The 27,498-nt window shown below is 36.3% G+C and overlaps 1 protein-coding gene across 3 annotated transcripts; it reads right to left on the reverse strand.

The window, feature by feature from the left end:
* MYNN (myoneurin) lies at window positions 1-27,483 on the reverse strand. Of its 3 annotated transcripts, XR_007457525.1 has the most exons (9): window positions 27,396-27,483; window positions 26,269-26,565; window positions 21,316-22,109; window positions 20,394-20,553; window positions 18,189-18,367; window positions 17,234-17,317; window positions 16,132-16,218; window positions 14,159-14,479; window positions 1-12,534 (listed from the first exon to the last, which is right to left on the reverse strand). XR_007457525.1 is itself a non-coding variant. In XM_049629615.1 (8 exons), exons 2-8 carry the CDS (start codon window positions 26,532-26,534, stop codon window positions 14,217-14,219), a joined length of 1,833 nt encoding a protein of 610 aa, XP_049485572.1. In that variant the 5' UTR covers window positions 26,535-26,565; window positions 27,396-27,483; the 3' UTR covers window positions 1-14,216. The 3 variants fall into 3 exon arrangements, 2 of the variants coding, with proteins under 2 accessions (XP_049485572.1, XP_049485574.1); XM_049629615.1 differs by having other exon boundaries at window positions 1-14,479; XM_049629617.1 differs by lacking the exon at window positions 17,234-17,317 and having other exon boundaries at window positions 1-14,479.
* Window positions 27,484-27,498: the final 15 nt, after the last annotated feature.

Here is a 27,498-nt window from a genome sequence, read left to right on the forward strand (position 1 = left end):
GATGATATAAACAAATGGAAAGATATTCCATGCTCATGGATTGGAAGACTTGATATTGTTAAAATGTCCATACAATGCAATCCCTAAAATAATACCAATAACATGTTTCACAGAACTAGAACAAAAAATCTTAAAATTTGTATGGAACCTCATAAGACCCTGAATAGCCAAAGCAATCTTGAGAAAGAACAAAGCTGGAGATATCACAATCTAAGATTTCAAACTATACTACAAAGCTGTAATAACCAAACAGTACGGTACAGGCACAAAAACTGATACATAGATCAACAGAACAGAATTGAGAGCTCAGAAAAAGACCCATGCTTATATGGTTAATTATTCCATGACAAAAGAGACCAGAGTACATAATGGAGAAAAGACAGTCTCTTCAATAAATGGTGCTGGGAGAACAGGACCACTTCCTTATCATAGACAAAATTAAACTCAAAATGGATTAAAAACCTAAACATAAGAGACCTGAAACCACAAAACTCCTAAAAGAAAACATAGGCTGGAATCTCTTGGACATGAACCTTAGCGTTTTCCTGGATATATCTCCCAGGCAAGGGAAACAAAAGCAAAAATAAACAGCTAGGACTACATCAAACTTAAAAAGCTTATGCACAGTGAGGGAAAGCATCAACAAAACAAAAAAGCAACCTACCAAATGGGAGAAGATACTTGCTAGTTGCATATATGATAAAAAGTTAATATCCAAAATACATGAAGAACTACAATTCAACACCAAAACCCCCAAATAATCCAATTATTATTCAGGTGCAGAGGACCTGAATGGACATTTTTTTCAAAGAAGACATAAAGATGGCCAAAAGACACATAAGATGGCCAACAGACACATGAAAAAATGCTCAACATCATTAGTTATCAGGGAAATGAAAATCAAAACCACAATTATATCACCTCACATATGTCAGAATGGCTAGTACCAAAAAAAAGCCGAGATAAGTGTTGGAGAAAAGGGAACCTTTATGAACTGGTGGGAATGTAAACTGGTACTACCACTATGAAAAAGAGTATGGAGATTCCTCAAAAAAAACTAAAAATACAACTACCATATGATCTAGTATTTCCATTTCTAGGTATTTACCAAAAAAACCCCAAAACCATGAATTTGAAAAGATATGCACCCCTATGTTTATAGCAGCTTTATTTACAGTACCCAAGATATGGAAGCAACTTAGGTGTCCACTGATCGGCGAATGGATAAGGATGCAGTGTACATATATACAATGGAATATTACTCAACCAAAAGAATGAAATCTTGCCACTGGCAACATCAGTGGACCTAAAGGTTATGTATGCTAAGTGAGGTAAGTCAGACAGAGAAAGACAAATAACCTATGCTTTCACTTATATGTGGAGTCAAAAACAAATGAACAAAGAAACAAGAACAAAAACAGACTCACAGACAACAAACCAGTGGTTGTTGGAGGGGAGGGAGATGAAAGGACAGACAAAATAAAGGGATTAACGAGGTACAAACTTCCAAACTTATTAAATAAGTCAGGGGAACCTGAGTGGCTCCGACTGACTCTTGGTTTCAGACTGACTCTTGGTTTCAGCTCAGGTCAAAATCTCACATTTTGTGGGTTCGAACCCCGCACTGGGCTCTGTGCTGACAGCGTGGAGCCTACTTGGGATTCTCTCTCTCCCTCTGCCCTTCCCCTGCTCATGATCTCTCTCAAAATAAATATTCAAGTCATTAGAATGAAAAGTACAGCATAGAGAACATAGTAATATAATAACACTGTATAGTAACAGATGGTAACTAAGCTTACCATAGTGAACATTTTGTATATAATTGTTGAATCACTATGTTGTACCCCTGAAACTAATGTCACCTATACATCAAAAAAAAAAAAAAAAAAAAAAGGACTGGGGGAAAAAAGGAATAGAGACTAAAATTTTAACCATGTGGAAAAAAAAAATTAAGGAATTAAATTTGTTTTTAAAAAGAAAATATCATTAAGTAGTAAAAATAGCATAAAAAAGAAGACGTCATTATTAGGTATCCTAACTGAAAGTTGTCATGAGGTTGTAAAACGGGTTCAGGTGGCAGGCTGTCAGGGAATTTCAGGAGGTTCAGAAGTTGAAAAAGTATTTTATGTATCTTATTTAGGTATTATGGGTATTGACAGAATCTCACAAATATAAGCAAATATATTATAAACATACACGTTACAAATACATATAAGTGGATGCTTTCCAAACAAGTCAGTGATGCCAGTGAAATTTTTAAGATCGTTCTTTTTTAGAAGATGCCAGTAACATTTTTTAAAGAGCTGTTATTTTTATTTTAAAAAAATGTTTATGTATTTGATGGGGCGCCTGGGTGGCTCAGTCGGTTAAGCGTCCAACTTTGGCTCAGGTCATGATCTCGCAGTTTGTGAGTTCAAGCCCCGCACTGGGGTCTGTGCTAACAGCTCAGAGCCTGCAGTCTGCTTCAGAATCTGTATCTCCCCCTCTATCTACCCTTCCCATGCTCATGCTCTCTCAATAATAAATAAATGTTAAAAAAAATTAAAAATGTTTATGTATTGGAGAGAGGGAAAGAGAGAGCACAAGCGGGGGAGAGGCAGAGAGAGAGAGAGAGAGAGAGCGAGCGCAAGAGACAGAAAGAGACAGAGAGAGAGAAAGACAGAGAGAGAATCCCAGACTCCACACTCAGTGCATGTCTGACATGGGGCTTGATCTCACGACTGGGAGATCATGACCTGAGCTGAAATCAAGAGTAGGATGCTTAACGGAGCTACCCAGGTGCTCCAACATTTTTTTTATTTAAGAATTTTTTAAGTATTTTTTGAGAGACAGAACATGCACGAGTTGGGAAGGGTAGAGGGAGAGAGAGAATCTTAAGCAGGCTCCATGCCCAGCTCAGAGGCCCACTGGGGCTCAATCTCAGGACCATGAGATCATGACAGGAGCTGAAATCAAGAGTCAGATGCTTAACCTACTGAGCCACCCAGGCGCCAGAAGATGCCAGTAACATTTTAATGATTTGATTGCAAATAATTACTGTTGTCTATGGCCAATCTTGTTTTCAAATTAAGATTCCTATAAGGATGGGGTGCCTGAATGGCTCAGGTGCGGAGACTGCTTAGGATTCTTCCTCTCTCCCTGATGAACATGGATGCAAAAATCCTCAGCAAGATAGTGGCCAACCGGATCCAACAATAATTAAAAGAATTATTCACCACGACCAAGTGGGATTTATACTTGGGATGCAGGGTGGTTCAATATCAGCAAAACAATCTATGTGATTCATCACATCAATGAAACAAAGGACAAGAACCACATGATCCTCTCAATAGATGCAGAGAAAGCATCTGACAAAATACAGCATCCTTTTTGATAAAAACCCTCAAGAAAGTAGGGGTAGAAGGATCACACCTGAAGATCATAAAAGCCATATATGAAAGACCCACTGCTAATATCATCGTCAATGGGGAAATACTGAGCACCTTCCCCCTAAGGTCAGGAAGAAGACAGGGATGTCCACACTCGCCACTGCTATTCAACATAGTATTGGAAGTCTTAGCCTCAGCAATCAGACAACACAAAGGAATAAAAGAGATCCAAATCAGCCAGGAGAAAGTCAAACTTTCACTCTTCACAGATGACATGATATTCTATATGGGGAACCCAAAAGATTTCAAAAAACTGCTAGAACTGATACATGAATTCAGCAAAGTCGCGGGATATAAAATCAATACATAGAAATCGGTTGCATTTCTATACACCAATAAAAAAGAACAGAAAGAAATCAAGGAATCAATCCCTTTACAACTGCACCAAAAACCATAAAATACCTAGGAATAAACCTAACCAAAGAGGTAAAAAATCTATACACTGAAAACTGTAGAAAGCTTATGTATGAAATTAAAGAAGACACAAAATGGAAAAATATTCCATGCTCCTGGATAGGAAGAACACTGTTAAAATGTCAATACTACCCGATCTACATATCCAATACAATCCCTATCAAAATAACACCAGCATTCTTCACAGAGCCAGAACAAACAATCCTAAAATTTTTATGGAACCAGAAAAGACCCCAAATAGCCAAACCAATCTTGAAAAAGAAAACCAAAGCTGGAGGCATCATGTTCCCGGACTTCAAGACGTATTACAAAGCTGTAATCATCAAGACAATATGGTACTGGCACAAAAACAGACACTCAGGTCAATGAAACAGAATAAAGAACCCAGAAATGGACCCACAAATGGATGGCCAAATAATCTTTGACAAAGCAGGAAAGAATATCCAATGAAATAAAGGAAGTCTCTTCAGAAAATGGTGCTGGGAAAACTTGACAGCGACGTGCAGAAAAATGAACCTGGATCACCTTCTTACACCATACACAAAAATAAACTCAAAATGGACGAAAGGCCATGTAAGACAGGAAGCCATCAAAATCTTAGAGGGGAAAGCGGGCAAAAACCTCTTTGACCTCAGCCGCAGCAACTTCTGGAGACCTGACATGTCTCCAGAGGCAAGAGAAACAAAAGCAAAAATGAACTATTGGGACCTCATTAAAATAAAAAGCTGTGCACAGCAAAGGAAACAATCAGCAAAACTAAAAGGCAACCAACGGAATGGGAGAAGATATTTGCAAATGACACATCAGATAAAGGGTTAGTATCCAAAATCTATAAAGAACTTATCAAACTTAACACCCAAAAAACAAAGAATCCAGTGAAGAAATGGGCAAAATACATGAATAGACACTCCAAAGAAGAAAACCAGATGGCCGACACATGAAAGAATGCTCAACATCACTCATCATCAGGGAAATATCAAAACCACAATGAGATATCACCTCACACCTGTCAGAATGGCTAACATTAAGAACTTAAGCAACAACAGATGTTGGTGAGGATGCGGAGAAAGAGGATCTCTTTTGCATTGTTGGTGGCAATGCAAGCTGGTTGCAGCCACTCTGGAAAACAGTATGGAGGTTCCTCAAAAAACTAAAGATAGAACTACCCTATGACCTAGCAATTGCACTACTAGGCATTTATCCAAGGGATATAGGTGTGCTGTTTCAAAGGGACACATGTGCCCCCATGTTTATAGCAGCTCTATCAACAATAGTCAAAGTATGGAAAGAGCCCAAATGTCTGTCACCGGATGACTGGATAAAGAAGATGTGGTGTATATATGTATATGTATGTATGTATATGTATGTGTATACACACACACACACACACACACACACACACACACACACACGGAGTATTACTAGGCAATCAAAAAGAATGAAATCTTGCCATTTGCAACTACGTGGATGGAGCTGGTGAGCTAAGTGAAATTAGAGAAAGACAAATATCATATGACTTCACTCATATGAGGAATTTTAGATACTAAACAGATGAACATAAGGGAAGGGAAGCAAAAAGAATATAAAAACAGGTGCTGTTTTATAGAAAAACATAAGAGGCTCTTAAATATAAAGAGAGGATTACTGGAGGGGTTGTGGGAGGTGGGATGGGCTAAATGGGCAAGGGGCATTAAGGAATCTACTCCTGAAATCATTGTTGTACTATATGCTAACTTGGATGTAAATTAAACAATAAATAAATAAAGAAAGAAAGAAAGAAAGAAAGAAAAAGGGATTCTCCCTCTCTCTGCCCCTCCCTGGGTCATGCACACTTGTACACACTCTCTCTCAAAATAAATAAACGTTAAAAAAAAAGATTCCTATGATGAGGCAACTGACGCTATGATGCTTTGACCTACATACACAAATTTATTCACACATACCAAGAAGAGGCTGCTTCATCTGAATGATTTACTTGTCAAGCAAAGTGTGAAAAGACATGGACAGTTTTAAAAGGTTACTTTAAATTGAGCTGAGGTTCTGCAGTCTAAAAATACCACCTATCTCTAAATGTTGACAGCAAGGATGTGAAATCAAGGTGGTGGTCAGCTTTACAGATGTCAGAGTATTGGCCTTCACTTAAAGTATTGTTAATTCCTCAAATCGTAGCTGTATTTATTTTTAAAAATTAGCAATAAAAAACTCCCACCGATGTCCATTCCTTTAAACAAATAAGATGAATACCCCCTACTCAGTATTTAATGATTTTTGAAGTTTTATAGGTCTTTCCTTCTATTTAACACCTAATACCGCGTTCCTATACTCCCTGGGTGGGGGCAGGAGGGTGCGTACAGAGGATGATGGTGGTTATGTAAAGGGAAGAACATCTGAATAAACTGTATGAGGCATTATTTTCACTTAATGTTACGGAGTCATTGAGCCAGAAAAGACCTAAATGCCTTACCAAATCCATTCTCATGCTTTCAGAGATGAATTTGAATCATCCAGGACAGGACAGATGGTTGCTATCAGGCTGAGTCTGCGCTGAAAAATAAAATCTTAAAACATCTGGAATTGGTTGAAAAATACATAACAGTTCATGTTAATAACAATGTGTGAAATGGATTTCAAGGTTTTTTTTTTTTTTTAGATAAATATTATTTATATGTTGTATCATAGAAAACTACCACAATCTGGTAATGGAATTTTAGAAATAACATGACCTTCCATTGATGCAAAAATCACTTAAAGATCTGCAAATGTTTACAACGGAACAAAATTATACTGTATAGATTATAGAATTCTATAAATGACATTATGTATCCTGACGCTTAAACTGATTTTACTAGTTATTGACTTTACTTAATAGGTTTTATCAAACCTTACTTGGCAACATTCTCTTCTCTTCGTGTTCCAATCTTAGTTTATTTCCATTTTAAGATCTCTGCTATGCGGATATAAAGACTGGTTGTTTTTTTATAGAGTTAACATTATTACATGCTGAATAATCTAGAACTAAATATCTGTATCTAAAAGGCTATATATCTCGGGGCGCCTGGGTGGCTCAGTTGGTTAGGCCACTGACTTCAGCTCAGGTCATGATCTCACAGTTAGTGAGTTTGAGACCCAAGTTGGGCTATGTGCTGACAGCTCAGAGCCTGGAGCCTACTTCGGATTCTGTGTCTCCCCTCTCTCTACCCCTCCCCTGTTCATGCTCTATCTCTCAATAATAAATAAATGTTAAAAAAAATTAAAAATAAATAAAAATAAAAATAAAAAGCTGTATATCTCAGAAAAATCAAATGTTTTTGTATTGTTAAAAATGCAATAGAAAGTGAATAAAATTTTTTGTTTTTTAATCAAATTTGAAAAACTGCAGAATTCAGTGGATGCAATAAAACTAAGCTATGGGAAAACTTAGGAACATTTTAAACAACTGTCATTACATCTGTAAAACATTAAGCTAGTGAGGAAATTGCTCCCAGCAATTAGAGATCCAATAAATTCAGACTTGAGCAACAATTAATATGACAAACCTCATATACCTGAATGTCTGTCCAGAGAGTTACGTTCATTAAACTAGAGATGCTAAATCAGCATTTTTAAAATGTGGAGCATCAGAACACACTGGGGCAAATGTTAAAACTACAGATTCTTAGAGTGAGACCTACTGAATCAAATTTTCTGAGGACAGTCTGGGGAATCTGCATTTTTACAATCCAGGTCATCTTTAATCTATTAAAGTTTAAGAACCAATGCTCTGGTTTTCTCATTCTTCAGTTTTTTTAAATATGTACTTTTTTAAATGCAAAAGTACACAAATCTTAAGTGAAGAGATAAAGGAGTTACCACAATGCTAACCCACCTGTGTCAGCCACAACTTACATAAAGATAGTAAATACCACACGCTTCCCAGAAGTGCCTCCAACCTTCTTCCAACAGGCAACCACTTTCCTGATTTCTAACACCACAGTAACAGTTTTGCCTATTTCTGAATTTTATAGAAACGGAATCGTATACCCTTTGTGTCTGTGTGATTTACTTATGTTTAATGTAGCAATAGTCTCTTATTGCTTTGAAGTATTCTGTAATATGCTGGGTAGCAGAGGAGTCTACCAGATTCTGGAACGAGGTGGCCTCTCGTCAGTCTAGGAAATAGTCACAAAAAAATAAACCTTGGTAACGAGATCTGCCTGTCCAGGCTAATCTCTGTTCCTGTGTGGAATAGAAGGGACCCCCACCCCGCCGCAAGTTTCTACATTCTCCCAAGGGAAGGTAGCTAGCTGAGTGGGAAGCAAGTTCATGAATGGCAGGCAAACAGGCTTACTTCAAGCCTGTGGTGGGGTGGCACAGGTTAAACCTGCAACCTGATCTACAATGGCCTGCTTGAGACAGAGCAGCAGAAGTCTGAGTTCTCCACGTTTGTTAAATCTAAGGCGAGGCCAATTCAGTCAACAACCACCAGGCTCTGACCAAGCTAGGAAAAATCTGATCACCTATTTTACAAGCTGTTGCCTACTGCATCAGAGGCCAGCAGGATGCCCAGAGAATGAAGACCTGAACACATGGTCTTCCCTGATGCCATTATGTCATGTAAGCACCCTCCGTATAGCTGGACACCAGTTTAAAGAGAAGACAAAGGGCAGAAATAAGACAGCATTTTTCCAAAAGTTTAAGCATTACTTTAAAATATTATAAATTGTATCTCCTTTATATTAGACTAAGTTTTAAATTGGCTGGGACTAAAGGTTAATTTTTTCCAGACTTCCCACTGGGTGGGAGCTCAAGAGTAAATACATGCACATTCTGTCAGAATACTCTATTTCCTCTGCACATTTGAACCATGAATAAATCTGTGACCATGTGTATGTTTCCATTTTTCTCTTATCATCCTTTAATTTCAGGCTCAAATACAGCCTCTTGATTATGGTGTTACAAATATTATGCTCTTCATTTTGCGATGTTTCAGGTTTGAAAACAAAAAAGTGCTTGATATTTTTTACATGTTTGACAAAAACTGATCTTGATCTACACTCTGCTTTTCAAGCTAAACAGTAGTATTCAATGTCTTAACTACCACTCAAACCATATCCACCTAAGCTTACTATAACTGCCTTCTCAAAGGATCATCATGCTTCAATTACCCAACCTAAAGTTGTCTTTGATTTGCACCTATTTAATTTCTCTGTGCCATATGACTGGTGTAAAGCCACTTTTGTCCTTGTGAAACTTGCCGCACCCCGATTTTCTTCCTGTTATCACTTTGTATCTCCTTTCCTTCCTTCCTTCCACCCTCCCTGCCTCCCTCTCTCCCTCACTTTCTCTCTTTGAGAGAGAATCCCAAGCAGGCTCTCAATCGACTGGGCTCAAACTCTCAAGCTGTGAGATCATGACCTGAGCCGAAACTGGACACTTAACCAACTGAGCCATCCAGGCACCCCATCTTTGGCTCATTCTTTAAATGTATTTCCCTGAAGATTGTTTCCTCATCTTTTGTTCTGTACCATCTCCTAGGGCTGCCTGAATCATTTCTATCACAATAATTATCAGTCTTATGCTACAAGATCTGTATCTTTAGCTCTAACCTCTCCTGGGCTTAAGGCTCCATTTCCAACTACAGCTAGACATTGTCACATGGCTGTTTTATCACCAAACTCAATGCATCTAAAATAAAGTCTTCTTTTTTTAACTTTTTTTCAGTATTTATTTATTTTTGAGACAAAGAAAGACAGAGCATAAACGGGGGAGGGTCAGAGAGAGGGAGACACAGAATCTGAAGCAGGCTCCAGGCTCCAAGCAGTCAGCACAGAGCCCGACACAGGGATTGAACTCACGGACTGTGAAATCATGACCTGAGCCGAAGTCAGATGCTTAACCGACTGAGCCACCCAGGCGCCACTAAAGTCTTCTCTTTTGTAAGCCTCTTCCTTATCTTCCCTATCACAGTTAATGGGATCACCATCTTCTCAATTATTAAGGATCAAAACTTAGGTGTCTAAGTCGGAGCTATCTAACTGCAAGGAAAAGACACTGATTCATTCATGCCTGTTTAAGAAAAGGATTTACCTTAAGGATCTAACAGGGGAAAAAAAAAATCACTGGCACCCAGGGACAAGGAAATGAAGCACAGCACTTGTGCCACTTAAAGAATGGGACTGCAAAGCCAGAAACCAAGGCCACACCTCTCTCACAGGGAATCAGTGGCTGGTTCTGTGAACTGATTTCACTCCCTTGCTTCACTCTATAGATCAGCTTTCTCTGCTTATTCATAATTTCCTGTAGACTCCGGCTTGCTTCACTGACTCTGGGCCAGTTCTAAACGATCTTTCCACTCACATGTATACCAAAACCTAACAGTCTCTGAATTTCAAAACTCAAATTCTTGAGAATCTAACCGCTCAGTCGGGCCTAAGAATTGTTTCTCCCTGGTAAAGTGTTCAGTTAGCTGTGGACATAGTATGGAATCATGTGTTATAAATGTGGCTATCTAACCCCTGCCCTTCAGCAGTCAACTGTGCTTGGGTGTGTGAGATCATGGGTTATAAACCTGGCTATCCAATCCTACTCCTCAGCACAGGCAGAGGACTGAGGACTATTTCATGTAAGATGATTGTAGGCACAGCACTGGACATGTCTTTCACTCCTCCCTGTTTCATACTTTTTTCATTCTGCCTATTTCAGTTAGCTGTGTGCACATTCCTTCCTATCATCCATTTCTTCTTGTTTGCCTATCCATGGGAGTAATGGCCCTTTTTCTGCCCATTCAACTCTGGCTGACTGCTCAATATTTTCTTTCTTGCCTTCCCCTGTAACACTTGACATTGTCTTGTTTACTGCCAGTTATATTCAGGCTTTTCCTTCCCATTTGACTTAGGGTGGTATTTAGTTTATTTATCTTTGTAGGTTTATGTATTGATTTCAATAATTTTCTAGCATTTGAAATACTGGCCAGACATTTTAATCCAGGTATCTATTCACACCTATGGTATTTATTTTAGTGCATTCTTCTCGATATTAAATACCCTACTTCTGGGTGGTTATTATGTTTACATGATAATGATCTAATTCCTTAAACAAATAAACCAAATCTCTCTTTTTTGAGAAAGTGCACGCATGGGAGCATGCGCACATGCAGTGAAGGGGCAGAGGAAGAGGGAGAGGGAGAATATTAAGCAGGCTCCATGCCCAGCGCGGAGCCCTACACAGTGCTCAATCTCATCACCATGAGTTCATGATTTGAGCCAAAATCAAGAGTCCAGACACCTAACCGCCTGAGCCACCCATATGCCCCCCAAATTTCTCTTGAATGAATGGGGGGCAGGGGTTGCAGAGGACAAAAGAGTAACCATATCATTGTCAAGAAATTAATGCTCCACCAAAAAAAAAAAAAAAAAAAAAATTAATGCTCCAATAACTAAATCTCCAAGTTGTTTATAAATAAAGAGTAAAAATGTAGAATATACAGAAATTGCATTAAAATACAATTTCTTTTTACTTGGTGGTATTTCTAGTAAAGTTCTAAAGACTCAAAATCTAAGTACAAGATGGAAAATTATATCAAGAGCTTCATTTTTAAATGCTTTCCAAAAGAACACCAAGAAACATTTAGGATATTGGTTCTCAATGTCTGGTTACATTAAAATCTGCTATGGGGCTTTTCCATCATATATATCCCACAGATTGTATGATTTAGTAAGACTAAGGTGGGGTGGGACTGGGATAGTGTTATTTTAAAATGTTTCTGATATGCATTAAATGTTAGAACTATTATTCTAGGATATTTTTAAAAACAAGTATATGTACATTGTTTTTATACATGTACATTTCAACTACTCTCACTCGTACAATTTCTGTAGAACTGAAACATACAGAAGTGCTAAACTACTTTTGCAACAGAACATCAGAACCATTAAAAAATTTTTTTTTCTAAAATTTGTCTATCAAAATTATCCTATGAAATTAAACATAAAACAAGTACCATTTAAAAACAGCAAAAAATCATTTATATATAATCTATGGTTTCTTTTTAAAAAGTCTAAAATCTAACAATACAGTAGGAATAATCTAATACATACAAAATTATTTTAGAAAATAATTTCTCAGTGAGAGCTTCAACATCCTAAACACTTTCAAAAACGTAATAATATTAAGAATAGACCTTTCCCAAAACTGCATTGTAACAAATATATTTAAAACCAGACTTATTTAAACGGTAATTGAGTGTTAAAATGACACCAGATACAACTAAATATAAGCATATTATCATAAAAAATTGTATAGCATTATGAGAAGAATGACAAGACAGGGACCTCAGCCTTCAAGATTTCTCACATGTCACTCTGGAAGAGCATCGAGACATGTCAATTTTAAAAGAAAGTATTTTAGTTATGAAGCAGATAATGTGATGGAGAAAAAACACAGTAAATCAACCTTACCCATTCTAATCCAATAATATTAAAAATAATAAATCTGAGGACTAATCTATAAAAAATGCTAATTACCATTATTAGAAGAAATTTGGTAACTACAGCTCTCATAAAATTTTGACATCACTGTAGCCATTTTGAAATTTTATTCTTTAGATGCTTGGATTAATGAAGATGTGAATTAAATATAACCTCTCCATTTCAGCAGACTTCTTAAAGAGGCTGTCTTTTAATTTTCTTTAATTTCTTCACATTCCAATAAATTCCTATTGAATTTAAGCCAGAATAGATTAGTTGAACATTTTATAACTTTATAAATTATATTTAAACCCAGCATATTAATACACAAGCATAATTAGATTTCTTAGATAAATAATTAAATCCTAAGTTTGATGTATATTACACAAAGGGAATATTTCAAACTGTGAAGTCAGTCCCACTGGTGGCAAACTACTGCAAAAATGGTGAGTGTGCTGCGAAACGGTGGCCTCTCTACAGTGTACAAGAATTAAGTAGTCTCATTACATCCTCTTCTAGTTGGTTCTTCTGACTAGGATGCCAGAGAAAATTCAATTAAGGAAATCAATATCAAAAAACCCCCAAACCCCACGTTAACTTTATTACAGAAAACAAATAAGCCACAACCAATGCATGGCAGAAATAAGAAATAATGTCACCATGGTGTTTGATCAGCAGCATAGGAACTGACTCTGTGGAACTGGTAATCTAATGTCCAAAGATCAGGCAGTAATATAAATGAATTATGCGGGAAAAGTGGGATGGGGAAGTAAATATCAGAATGATACTGAATTTTTTACATTCAGTAAGAAGAAGACAGACTACTGTAGGCAGTCTGACAACAACCAAATGTTGTGGTTTGATTCATAAAATTTTAAACTCAAAACTTACAGAAAAATGTAAAATATTTAGCAAACTGGCTTTCTGGTAAGTCAAATGTTCACTGATAAATGAAGCTAATTTCTTAGTTCTTTATGTAATTACAATGTGTCAATTCAGAAGCCAAGTGATTTAGCGTACGCATTAGGTTTACGTTTAAAAAATTCTTTTTGGAACTTAGTATTTTAAAAAGTGCGTAACAGGTGTAGCAAGGCTTATCAAAAATCTTCAAAATTCATATTTTCCTCATCTCCAGTAATCTAGAAACCTATTAAAACATAACCTGAATCAAATTTTGAAGCTGTCTTTATTACGATAAAGATACCAAATGATCTATTTAAAACTCATTTTGCAGATAAATGTAGTCTTGGATAACTCAAAAGTACTGATCACTGCTTTTCTCCAGAATTCTGAGGCCTAAATGAACAAAAATGTATATACAGTTTTCTAGCTTTTAAGAAAAACACTTCTTTTTGTGTCATTAGAAAAGTTACCTCCAAGGGAATATATTAATAGAGAAACAGCACAATTCTTATTCAGTACCTAAATTCTCTTAAGTAGAAGAATGAAAATTCACTTTCCCCCCATAGTTTATGTACTGGTCTATGGGGCTTGGTAACAGCAACACTATTGGCCTGATACTACCATAGATTTTGCTTAAATTTTGAGGGGAAAAAACTAAAAAATCCCGCAGGTCAAAACTGACTCATATAAATGGAAAGATTCCACTTAAATAAATGAAAAGCAATTTAAAATGCAAAATAAAAATGAATTAAGGCAGCTCTAAGAGAAAAAAACTCATCCATTCAAAATAGTGCTACTACAGTATAATTCACTCCTTAACATGTCATGTTTATAATCTAGGCATAGAAGCCAAAAATCAAAACAAGCATTGCAGTTATGATGCAGCATCAGGTGTTTACTTCAGCTGAATGGAAAATAATGGTCACAACTCAAATGAATGCTAATTTAATATGAATATATGCACCTTACCAGAGATGTTTATGTTTACTACCAAAGACGTCTTAGTAATTCCATATTCCTCACAAAGTCAGTATAATTGCTGTAAAAAAATCAACTGTGGTTCTGAATACCCATTCACAGTTGATCTCAACAACGTATCTGATGTAGGAGACTGGTTATCTGTGACAGGCAGAAGGATGTGGTGGTCCTCAGTTCCAAGCGGAAGAGATAGTGGTAAAGTCATATCAGAAGGCTTCACATCCAGTGTTTCTGATAAAGGACTTTTTTGTATAGAATCTTGTTCATTCAACGGATGATCCTCTATACTAGAATCTAGAAGTTTATCTGCACCTGAAATAGAAGAGAAAGAAATTTATGCTATCTTTGGAAACAAAACAAAAACTCTAGATAGACTAAATCTGCTTACCATTCCCAGAACTTACATTCCAACCTCCACAGCTTTACTCATGCTGTTTCTCTTATACTGATTTACCCTCATTATTTACACAAGTCCAATATGGGCCTCAAGCTTAGGTTTAAGCACCAAGTTGAACTTAAAAGGGATTTAACTGTTCTAGACAAGGGTGAGCTGTTACCTATTTTATCACTCACTTGTCAATTTTTTGTATACTACCTTGTGACATCTGTCTCTTATTGCTACTGAACATTCTGCTTCATACTGGTATGGCCTCTCAGACTGTAAACTCCTCAAGGGTAAATGTCAAATTATACTTCTCTGATTCCTTTAAAGTACTTAATAATAGTGCTATACACATAACAGATTTGTTCCCTGAACGTATTAATGAGTAGTTCATACTATTCTCTGAGTTCAAGTTCAGAGATACAGCACTTTTGTGTATTTTTCAGAAGTGAGAAATTCTGCTCAAGGGCATAAATTATCACACTGATTATGATACACTTTTGCCTTCAAATTTTCCATGAGCTTTACCATGCTTCTGCCACCCCAAAGTTTTTACATGATTTCAATCTGTTTCATTAGATAAAACTGCATATTTGCTTTCATAAAACTAGAATTCTGTTCTTGCCTAACTACTCTTCAGTTCAACCAGCCAATACAACCTGAACTTCCTTATCCCGGTGACTCCCTTTACAATATTCTCTCTGCCTGGGAGGAACCCTCCTTTTCCCATCTCCATTCTCTGAACCCCTCTCTCTCCTTTAAGTTTTTCCAATACTCACCTCAGAAGGACTTAATCTCTTCTTTAGCACTTCTGTCTCTACTATACCCTACATTTTGTCTTGTAATCACAGTTAATATTTAGATTTCTGGTCTCCTACACCAGATTGTAAACTCTTTGAGGACTAAGACTGTGCATTTTTCAACTTCGTATTATTCTGCAGTTATGTGTACTTTGGAGGCAGAGGCATTTAACGTTTGTTGAATTACTCACATTGCAGTTTTCATATGTTACTTCTTAATCCTTATGATGTCGCTGTTTACTATCAAAGACTTGTTAACATCTCTATACACTGAAGAAGCCTAGTATTTTGTTTTTAATTATGACAAACATAGTGAAACGTTTTCAAGGATTCATTTTAAGCAACAGACTTAAATTTTATAGTCTGGCTTTTCATTTTTATGTAACAGTTTGGAGCTACCCATTTCCCTACTTCCTCTTACATGTTTCTGGATTCATGTGTTCATGATGCCCTTTTTGTCGCGTAACTAATCCCCAGGTAACCCAGACTCTAGTCTGGAGAATAGTGATACACGTTTTGTTTATATATTCTTTCTTTCTTGTAACTTCATAAATCAGGTTTTTAAAAGAGGAAATATTTCAAGTACTGTTTATTAGACGGTCAATATGGAAAGAAATTTCTAGTGAACTTATCTACAAATTACAAAGCTACCTTCCTAATACGTATTTATCTAGTTTTTAAAAATATGTATCTAATTTAAATTGTTATAATGTGCATCTCAACATTTTAGGAGTAGCACCATTATGAGAGCCCTAAATTTTTAAAAAAACACAAACATTTACCGGAATGGACTTTTGTTTTGTGCTTCTTTAAATTTTTAATATCTGTGTAAGAATTTCCACATAATTCGCAGATAAATGGCCTTTCTCCTGAAAAGCAAGTTAAAAAGTTTAAACTCAGTATTTTTGAAGCTAAGACAAAAATATCAATGTTTTCGAATGCAGTGTAAACATTACTGTACTGTTTAAGTTTAGTTTCAAATTACCATTTAGTCACGTGGTTATAATATAGTCAAACAAAAACTTCCATACACATTAGGCGTTCTGTTATACTAAGCATCCCCATTTCAGGAAAAATTGAGCCCTTTTGTTAAGAGAAATTTAACTTACTCTTATTACTATTAGACATTTAGTGAGTGCCAGTTATATGCCAGATACTAAGAGGAACAGCTGGGGGAAAATGTTAAGTATTTCTGCTTTCTCGCAGCCTACAAATTAGAAAATCCTGTACAAACAGTGACAGAATAAAATGCTACAAAATTATAATTCCTTTGAATAAGAAGTGTTCAATGCTTTACAAACTATGAAGCCTAAGAGTAAAGAAGCCGCCAATAAATTTATTAAATGTCTACTAGGGGCTCATAGTATTCTAGATAGGAATAGCGAGAAATAATTTTTAAAATGACAAAGAAAATGAAAAGAGTCCATCTTCAAAGTGGCATTTTCCCTTGTTTTAATTTTTTTTTGTTCCCTATTTTCTTCATATTATACAATACTCTTACAAGAAACATGTCAATTCTAACATTCATTCTAAAAACTTGCTTACTGAACACTACTTGATAAGAAAATCTAGTATTATCTTGGTATTATATATTCCTTTTCATTTCTTGGTACATCTTTGCAATTTAATCTAAGTCATCTAAAAACTATTATTATCTGGCATATTTTTTAGAAAATCTATACAATTCTAGACCCAACTTAATTAACACTACTCCAAATAACTAAAGAAACAAAGCAAATAGAAAGTTGATAGTTATACATTAAAATATTGCTATAGGTAGAGTACGACTAGAAACCATATAGTCCATAATGGTTTAAAAGTCAAGGTTTACATAAAAAGAAATTAGAGAGAACAAAAAATAATACGTTCTCCCTAAACACAGACCTGTATGGGATCGAAAGTGTTTGTTGAGCTCTCCTGAGGAAATAAAACTTTTCCCACAAATACCACATATGTATGGTTTTTCACCTAGATGGAAAATAAAAGATAGCGAAGTGGTGTACTATACCAATATAATATTTTATCAATTACAATAATCTAAAGTAACCTGTTCTAAAATACTGAATTAAAACCTCTTTATATTGTATTTTAGAGGTATCTTCAGTGTGATCCAACTTAGAAGATTAGTAATTACACTGCTCATGTAACCTGATGCTTTTCATATAATAAAACTTTCTGCAAACATCCTTCTAGTAGACTAGAGTTGGGCAAGAAGTTCAATTTTTATGATTACAAACGTGATTAAAAATTCATCAATCCAGGACTTTAGTTCTTGCTATCTACTATATTATTAAGAGGAATGAAATTATTTAGGAAAGATCTATTTTAAGAGGTACTCTATCAAAACTGAAAATCTTTGAGTACAACGTGCTTCAAAACTGGTATTTTGCACTTGAAGTAGCTGTTTAATTTGTGAATCTCAGAATGTCTGCATAGGAAAAGTCCTAAAAAGTCATAAAAATCAATGTTCTACCTAAACCCACCTTCACCCCTTAATTTCACTCTACTGTTTTATCCAAGGGAAATGAAACAAGAGGCTAAGGGGGTTTTTCTAAGGTCATAAAATACATTTCAACTCAAGTTTATATACCATCAAAATTACCTGATTTTTAATGTATATAGTTACATAATTAAAAAATTCCATCCACTGTGTACTATCTTAGAAAATAAGTCTGCTTTTATAGCTAATATTTATGTGAAAACCACAAACACAAAAGGCTTCAAGAAGCACACACACAACAAATATACAACAAAATCTAAAATCTACTTTCTGTAAGGGCTCAATTTCCCTTTCTTTTTACAACTTTCCTTATTTTAAACATCTCTGTCAAATTCTTACCTGTATGTTTTCGAGAATGAGTGATAAGAGAACTAGAGACAGCAAATGCCTTCCCACAAGTATCACACACATACGGCTTTTCTCCAGTATGCCTACGAACATGATAGGTCAATGTGCTGGCTTGAGCAAATCTCTGTCCACACCTATCACAGACATATGGCTTCTCTCCACTATGCTTCCTATTAGTAAATAAATAAAGTTATATAGTGGTAAGTAAAACAATTTGGATCCAATCTATATAATAAGCATTTTTTATACAATTTTTCATGTAGTATTTCATATTAACAGACAAAGAATATATATTTAAAATCAACAGTTTCAATGTATACAAATCAAAAATAAATGTTTTGGCATAATGTTATCAAAACATTAGTTCTAAGGTAAGTTAAAAAAATTTTGCCGTCATCTTTATATGGTTGTCAAGTGTGTTCCTAATACCGCAGGCAATTATTTTCACTTGTCCATTCACTCACTCTTTAAAACTCTTTCCTTAAACCTCCAGCAACTCCTCATCCATCCTTATCTTTAGCTGATGTCCTTGCTTCCTGTTTTACTGAGAAAAATTTAAGCAATCAGAAGAAAATTTCTACCATCCCAACCTTCCACCTATAGGCATCTGTACCTATGTATCTGTTATTCTTCTCATTAACTCTAACATGAGGGTGACAATTCATCTGAATCCAAACACTCCCATTTGCATACTTAAGATATTATCTCTTTCCTACTCATTGGTAACACTCCTATAATTTCCTCCACAGTTCCTTTTTCCCATACAAATATACTGCTGTCTCTGATCTTTAAAAAAAGACCCTTTGGGGCACCTAAGTGGCTCAGTCAGTCAAGCATCGGACTTTGGCTCAGGTCATGATCTAGTGGTTAGCGGGTTCAAGCCCTGTGTCGGGCTCTGTGCTGACAGCTCAGAGCCTGGAGCCAGCTTTCGATTCTGTGTCTCCCTCTCTCCCTGCCCCTCCCCTGCTCACACTCTGGCTCTCTCTTTGGCACTCTCTCTCTCTCTCTCTCTCTCTCAAAAATAAACATAAAAACAAAACAAAACAAAAAAACCTTGACCTCTCTTGCTCCTCCATTTCTTGGCTCCTCTTTATCAAAAATTTGAGTCTCCAATTGTTCTACTTTAATTTTTCTCTACTAGTCACAACTAACATTGCTTTTGTTGAGAGCACTGCTGACCTCTCACTTTGGTAAATCCAACAGTTAAGTCTCAATCTTCACCTCTCTATCACCAAATTTGACAAAACTGATTGTTCTCTTCTGGAATAATTTCCTTTACTTGGATTCCAGGGCAGTCTATTGTTGGTTTTCCTCCTATATATTGGCTAGTCACCTCTGCTGGTTCTTGACTATCTCCCAGAATTTTTTAAGATTAGAGTGCCTCATGATTCAGTCCTTTTGATTGCTTCTCTATCCACATTCATTTTCTTGGTGACCTCATTCAGTATTATAGCTTTAAATATTATCTATATGCTGAAGACTCCCAAATTTGTATCTTCAGCTCAAACCAGCCCCCTGAATTACAGACTTACATAACCAACTGTCTATTGGTACATCTCCATTCAGATGACTAATAGCTCAAATTTAACATATTCAGATCTCTGCTCAAAATGCCTACACGCCCTCTTAAACTGCTCTATCCACAACTCTCTTCCATTTCAGTTCATGGTAATTCCATCTTTTCATGTGCTCAGGCTATAAATCTCAGAATCTTTGATTCTACCCTCTTTTCTATCATACCCCACATCCAATCTGCGGCAAATTCTTTAAAAATATGTCCAGAATCTGACCACTACTTATCTCTTCCATTGCCATCACTGTGGCCTAAATCATCATCACTCTCACTTGGATTTTATCTATAGCTTCCTGTTAATTTTGCTTCCATTCTTGCAATGTTACAATTGTTTTCCAATATAGCAGCCAGAGCCACCCCTTAAAATGTAAGCAAGATAAAAAAAAAAAAATGCAAGCAAGATCATATCACCTATTTCTCATTCTGATCTTATTTCTCTCCTTCACTTACTCCCCTTCAGCCACCATGGCTTCCTCTAGTTCCTTCACTATGCTAAGAAAATTTAATGGTAGAACCACAATTAGAACTCTACTGTCTTGAATACTAACACAGTAGTCTATTCATAAGACTAAGGTGAATGCCAGACTCAAAGATCAAACAACTTTTTTTTTTTTTTTTTTTACCTTGCATGAATCTTGAGATTGCTAGAAGTTGCAAATTGTAAATTGCATACATCACATTTATAGGGTTTTTCCTCACCATGATGCATACGACTATGGAAGACTAGCTGGCATTTCTGAGCAAATCCTTTATCACACAATTCACATTTGTATGGCTTCTCACCTAAAAGAACAAGCAAATAAAATTTATATTTAAAAGGAGATATTGTTTTAGTTGCTTAAGCCACATAGGCTTTCAAAAGAGTTCATCAACAGTACTATTTTCAGTATTCGGAAACTGTTAACTGCTAGAAGTAATAAAGCAAACAGAACCTTTCTTCCAGATCAACTATGAAAACCTTGATAGAATTAAAAGAAATCAGTGTTTCTCAATTCATAATAGTGAAAAGGTGGTCAATGAAAGAAATACATACTGCATCTTAAAAGGTACATATCTAAGTGTACCAAACAAAAGTAAATGCAGAGGCTGAAGAATGAAATGTGTATGTAATGCTAAGAAATGTGTTCAGAAGTTGACAAAGATTAGGAAGCAGGAGGTGAGATGTATTGGCAAAATCTGAGAACTGTACTGAGTTGTAATTACTTTTCCCCTTTATCAGTTCTCTTAATCTCTGTCTCTGCTAAATACTTAGCAAGCTAGAATCAAGTATATGTTCATTTTAACTATGACGGAAAATGGTATACACAGGTCATACATTAGGACTTCAGAGTATCAGCTGCAATAAAACAAAATAGCCATTAAATACTTGGTCACAATTACAAAGAAATTTTCAACAGTCTTAACATGCTAAACAAATATTTTTGTGAATACAAGTATATACCAAATGTTGGTCACAGTCAACACTGTATATTAATATGTACTGTACAAAAATATTATTTCAGTCACAGTATAAAAGCAATTATATCTCCCACAAACCAGTCTTACCTGTATGAGTTCTTACATGCGTTTTCAGCTGGTTACATTGCGTAAATGCCTTTCCACACAAGTGGCAGACATAAGGTTTAACTCCTTTATGTATTCTCATGTGCCTTCTCAAGCTGCTGGCTTCTGAAAACACTTTCCCACATGTGTTACACATTGGCTTGGCCTTGGAATACCTCTGATCCAGCTCTTCCCCAGAGCTCTCCAGCTCATAAGAATTCTTGACACTGGCTATATTAGACATAGAATGTTCTTTCAGAGCACAGTTTGGCTGTGATTTTCCACGTTTCCGTTTCACTGTAACAGTTTGCACAATATCTTGTGCTGGAAAAGTATTTTCCACAACTGATGTCAACTCGAGTTCTGAATTATCATTTCTTTGTGCAACTTGTTCTATTACAGGACTGGACAATTTATTTGCATCTAAGAATAATTCAACAGATGCATTCTCTAAAATGTCACTGGGATATTGCACTGTTTTATTCTGTCCTGTTTTCTGGGAGTTGAAGGCCTTCTTCTTCTTTTTCGTTTGAGATGACTTCTTTGCTAAAGCCCCTTGTTTAGGATTTGCCTGAACTAAATCTGTAGACACTTCTGATTTTTCCCGACTGTTATAATCCCGTAGAGTAAGGAGACAAGTCTGTTGATTCAATTCAATGTTTCCAGTAATACTAGATATCTCTGTAGAAGAGGGATTAGCAATAAAAGCAAAATCTTCCATCTTTATTTTACATTTAGTGACCACCTCTTCCACTTTGAGATAGTCAGCAGCCTGATGAATTTCTTTAACATTCCAACTGTAAGGAAACAAGGCTAAATGACAATATTCTGAACAAATAAAAACTATTTGTGAAACAGAGCTGCACATATATTTCAATGTCTTTTAAAGACCTAACGAAGCAGAATGATGAAAAAGGCATAACTAAAAGAGTAAATTTACAAAAATTCATTCACTCATTCAGAATAATCTTTAGGCAAAAATCTCCAGTTTTAAAGAACTTCAAAAGATGAAAAATAATGGTTACTCATAACTACAAATGTACCACTATAAGAAAATGTTAAAATTTCTGTGTGTTTTAAAAAACACTTGGAACACAAAAGTAGCTGTTGGCAACTTATTGCCTCCTCCCATTCATTCTGAGGCCTATTCAGATAGCAACTACCTTTTCTGGGATTGGCAACAGCAAGAGTCTAAAAAATTGTTTCCTACCTTCCTCTGCTCCCCTGTGAGGGACTTTAACGGTGCTTCTCAAACTTTCCCGTGCATGTGAGTCACCCAGGTATCTTGTTAAATGAGGATTCAGGTTCAGTAGATCTGTGACGGGACCCAAGTGTCTGCATTTCTAACACAGTTGCTGGTGATGCCAGTGCTGCTGGTTTACTGATTACACTTCAATGGAACAAGGTTTCAGAAAGCTCTAACAACCCTCCCACCTGTGTGTGATACTCAACCCATGTTAGTTGGAGAGTCTGTCATTATTAGAACTATATAGAAAGACTTAAGTTCACCCTGTTCAACATTCTAGTCAGTATTTACTGAGCATATACCATGTGTGGTACACTAAGAGGGGTATTAAGAAATAAGAAATAGTCCCTGCACTCCAAAAGTTTACAATGTGGTGAAAAATTGTTTGATTACTCTAGCACTGGCTCTGGCATTACTAGGTGAGCTAATTAGGGTAAGTCAGCACCTGTTGGCACTCTGCTTTTCTTAGCTATAAAATCTGAGAGTTGAGTTGGTATTAACATGAAAATAGGACCCTTTTATAATTATCTGAGGATGGATGGATGGATACACACACACACACACACACACACACACACACACACACACCCTTCAAGTAATCTTCCTGCTCTTTTCCCCAAATATTATTTAACTCTTCAGAAAAAATTTTAAAAAATCTTTTCCTTTTTCCCACATGATTATATGTATGAGCCAGAAAAAAGTTTTAGTCATAGCCGATAATACAATTATAGTGCTATTAATATATCTTTATTTTTTTTAAGAAGAGTAAAATTTGAAATGAAATTAAACATTAACTAGCTCATGAACCACTCAGGTCTTTGAAGGTATACTACAGTATTTACAGATCTCTATCCATTTTCTCATCGACTGATGAAAACTTCTTTACCTCAAGTGGCACCTGTATGTTTCCTCTTTTTAAATTTAGTTTTCCATTGGCTTTTAAAAAATTGCCTTTTATTATACACAAAGTTATTTTCTCAGCTCATTATAGATTAAATAGATTTATAGGCCGGTTTGGAAACCTAATCACAAGTTTAGGGAACATTTTATTCTCTAGGAAAATATACCTAAAGTTCCTAAATATAGTATAAATAAACTTTAAGAATATAATCTATTTGCAAATGGAGTCTTTCCCCTAGATAAGAAAATATTAAAGATTTCTTATGTCCCTTAGCTATAATTTTGGAATACATAACGGATGATCTTTGTAATGAAGTTAATTCTATATTTGCAAAGATATAACACAAATAGCCCAAATATAAACACAATCTTGTTCATCTTCTATACAAAATATTTTTAGCATGCATACGGTAACACTGTCACTTTCTAAAAACGTTACCTTTGTCCTTAAGCATTTTTATTAATTTTGTTACATAGTCTATTATTATTACAATAAATGAGAGACAGCACTAGAATGAAACCAAATTTATCACTCATTATACTTAGGTCTCAAATTATAATTGTGCTTAGTGATCCATACAGTGAACTACCAAACATATAACAAGGTTTGGTAGCCTTTAAGACCAATATAAACTAGCACTGAGATGCACACTAATTGTTCGGCACTGACACAGTATTTCATACCAATTATCCATCTATTTCATAAACAAACTATAACCTCAGTTACAGTTAAGAGAACCAATCAGCAGTTGCTTACACCAATGACTAATCTGCTTTTGTTTGCAAGCATGAAGTTACAGTGCTTGCAAACCTGCTTTCATCTTTTGAACAGTTACTGAAAGTCATTTAATTACATGCTACAAGGTATGTGGCTAAATGCTTTACATGAATAGTCTATTTAATCCTCAAGACATGTCTCTGCAATCTGTAATAATCCCATTTTACGTACAAATGAAGGCTCAGATGTACAAAGACATTAAGTAATTCATCCAAGATCACAGAGGTTAGAATAAGATTTGACCAAGGTAATCTGGCTCCTGAGTCCACTTAATTCTCTATTATTTTGCTTTCTTCACTAAGTGTAATCACTAAATTATACACTTTCTACTTTTGATGTAAGTCTTCTCACATTTGTGGTGGGGCTCAAACAACTAGTTCCCAGGAAAGGTATGTATCAAAAAAGACTGAACAAAAATCTGGCTCTTTTTCACACTGGTGCTTTGCAGGAAGGCTCAAAGTAAGCTGCTCTTCAGTGTGTTCAAATCAATTCAAGATTATTTGGAAAAGTTAATTGAGAAAGGGAAACTATTAAATTGAAGATCAAGCAAAATTCACTGGTTTTGTGGTTATTTTACATAATGTGCTCTAAATATTTAGATGAGGCACCTGTAGAGTCAACTATTCAGTAAATTTAAATAATTTGTCATGTAGATTAATCTGACACTCGTGTGTTCCTTTAATCAACCCACAGAGAACTGACTTGAAGATCTCATTAGGTTAAAATTTAAAAATAATTCAAAAATAGTGTGTCTCCTTTTCAAAAGAATTAAGGAACATTTTGATTCTAGCTTTTTAAAGAAGTATATTTCCACAATAAGTTGCAATGTAAAACAGAGAGAAGGATTCTGCTTAATATCTATGTGTATATATAGAGATCATCTGGAAAATCAAAGATTTTTATCAAAGTGTTAATAGTGATTATCAGTGGACGGCAAAATTTCAGGTGTTTCCTTTTTGTTTCTTTCCTATTTTTCTCCAAAAATTGTGGAGTTAAAGGGAGAGAGGAGAGTAGAAGAGAGAAAATAAATGAAACTAATGTTCAATGGGAAGCGGGCCTTCAAGTAAATCCTTGATCTTCACACTAATACCAAGGGAGTTACTACAATCTCATTTTTACAGATGGGGAAACTGAGGCCCTCAGAGGTTGCATGTTGCTCAAAGACATACAGTGACTGACCGGCTAGATCTAATTCTAAAGAGCATACCTGTTTATGTCAGATTATGACTTCCATAAGAGATGGAGGAAAGAAGAGTAATTTGATTGGTTTCTCTTTCCTTTTTTCCTCTCTACGTTTCCCTCCACAACTAGTAAATTCATCAGGATTAAATTAATTATACAGTCCACTATGCATGGGAGACACAAGTGACTGCATTATTAAATTCCTCAGAACCTACTTCCCGTTAGTGGAGTGACAGCATTAAGCATTTCAGAGAAGCATTCTAGCACCTTGGATCTGGTGTAAGCATTAGTACTAATAGCTTTACAGAGGTAACAGGAGTCACTGCCATTTACACTCCAAGGAAATTATTTTCTTGAATCAAGATCAGGAAGAGGTCCTGCACATTGCTATCTATGGTTAGAAATGGGAATACATGAAATGAACACAGAGGATCATCCTTCTTCATCCACACCCCGCTACTACCTCAAGCACGTTAAGAGGTAGGGGACAGAGTGAGGAAGAGAGAAGATCAGGGGAATATAAAGACCAAGGAAACTGGAATTCACTTAGAATTCATTATGTATGATCTTCAAGTTTCCATAACTGAAATTGCAGGTTTTGCTTCAGCACGTAAATCAAATGTGTCAGAAAAAAAGGCTTTAATCTAATTAGCATCTGTGCTTTTTGCGCTTAAGAAATGTAGTCTGTTCATCCCAAATCAGTAATACTGACATCTTTATCAAAAACAACAATAGCATTGTGCACAGCAATATATGAAGTTAAGGGACTGAATGGAAAAGCTACAAATATACTTTAGCTCTAAAGACCGTTGACTAGCTTTTAGAAATGAAAACAAAATGTGTACTTTACCTGTCAAGATTTAAAGTTCCTGTGTATATAAACTCCAACAGTTTCTGAAATCCATCAGCCTTCACTTGACTCTGATCAAGGAAGACATTGTTCTCAGAAGTGCTTCTGTAGATCGCACCAAAATACTCACTAAATGAGGCAAGGACATTTCTATGAGCTTTAAACTGGAATTCCCCAATCACTACGGTGCAGTCACAAAGAAAACCTGCTTCCCGCTGTTTGTTCAGTCTCTCTAAAAGGTGCTCACAGTGGTGCGAATACTGCATTTTGAGATCAGAATGGAATTTTACCCTTGTTCTAAAAGACAAAAAGAGACAGTAAGTCAGTAACCCTAAGTTTTCATCAAACGTTTCACCCAAGCAACTGGTAAGGGGAGAAGGGACATAGAACATGAACAAGAATAAAGTCAGTCCTCATTTGCCCCCACAGAAAATTCTTATCAAACAGATTAGTTAAAAATGCTGAAGGTTAAGTGCCTATCTTTGGCCAACTAACACAATCGTTTGGACACATCAATATACGGCGATGCGTGAAAACACTTCCACGAGCTGAAAAAAAAGCAGCGCAAGATTTCACGCTTTGCAGCAGTTGAACCTCCAGACTTCCAAGCTCAGTACGCATGCATGTGTTGGGGAAAAAATTAACAAACCACTAAGAAATGACTCCTTTGGACAGATGAGGGAAAAAACACAGTATGAGTTCTTTAAAACCGCTCTCAAATCCCCACAACCTGTTAGTTTTCCGTGGTGCACACAGTTGCTTCAAAACGCGGGGCGGGTGCCCAGGAGGCGGAGAAGGAGCAGAGAGCCAGAGTTGTCAAGGTTCCGTCACTCGCCCGGAGGAGGCCACACCCCCTCTCATCCCCCTCCCGACGGCAACGGAGAGTGACAACCAAAGCCAGTCTCTCCCGGCTTCTGCCGCACTGCCCTTCGGCCAGCTCCCACGACTACCTCGGGTTCCCACAGCAGAGGTTGTGGCCAAAGCCAACACCGGGGCTGCCTCGCCCAAGCTTTCCATGTTAATATCTTCGCCTCGACCTGAATTCAAACTCCATGAAGCCTGCTCACTCCTGACGCCGCGTCCGGAGAAAGCAGGATTGACAAGCTGGGGCGTGAAGAAAGACTCACCTAGAGCAAATCAAGGGGCAACAGTTTCTTCACGCTCTCTCCGCCATCTTGGAAGGACGTCACCGCTCCCCGCTCCGCCTCTTCCTTCTTCCTCTACGGAGAC

The sequence above is a fragment of the Panthera uncia genome, chromosome C2 (genome assembly GCF_023721935.1).
Source record: "Panthera uncia isolate 11264 chromosome C2, Puncia_PCG_1.0, whole genome shotgun sequence".
NCBI lineage: Eukaryota > Metazoa > Chordata > Mammalia > Carnivora > Felidae > Panthera > Panthera uncia.

Bases quoted from the DNA above. Each gene is read 5' to 3' on its own strand.
- MYNN (XM_049629615.1), bottom strand. From the start codon at position 26,534: ATGCAGTATTCGCACCACTGTGAGCACCTTTTAGAGAGACTGAACAAA. The intron at 17,318-18,188 runs GTAAGAATTTGA...TTTTCCATCTAG, and splicing joins TCATTCTCGAAAACATACAG to GTGAAAAACCATACATATGT. The intron at 16,219-17,233 runs GTCTGTGTTTAG...CTTGCTTTTCAG, and splicing joins ACACTTTCGATCCCATACAG to GAGAAAGGCCATTTATCTGC.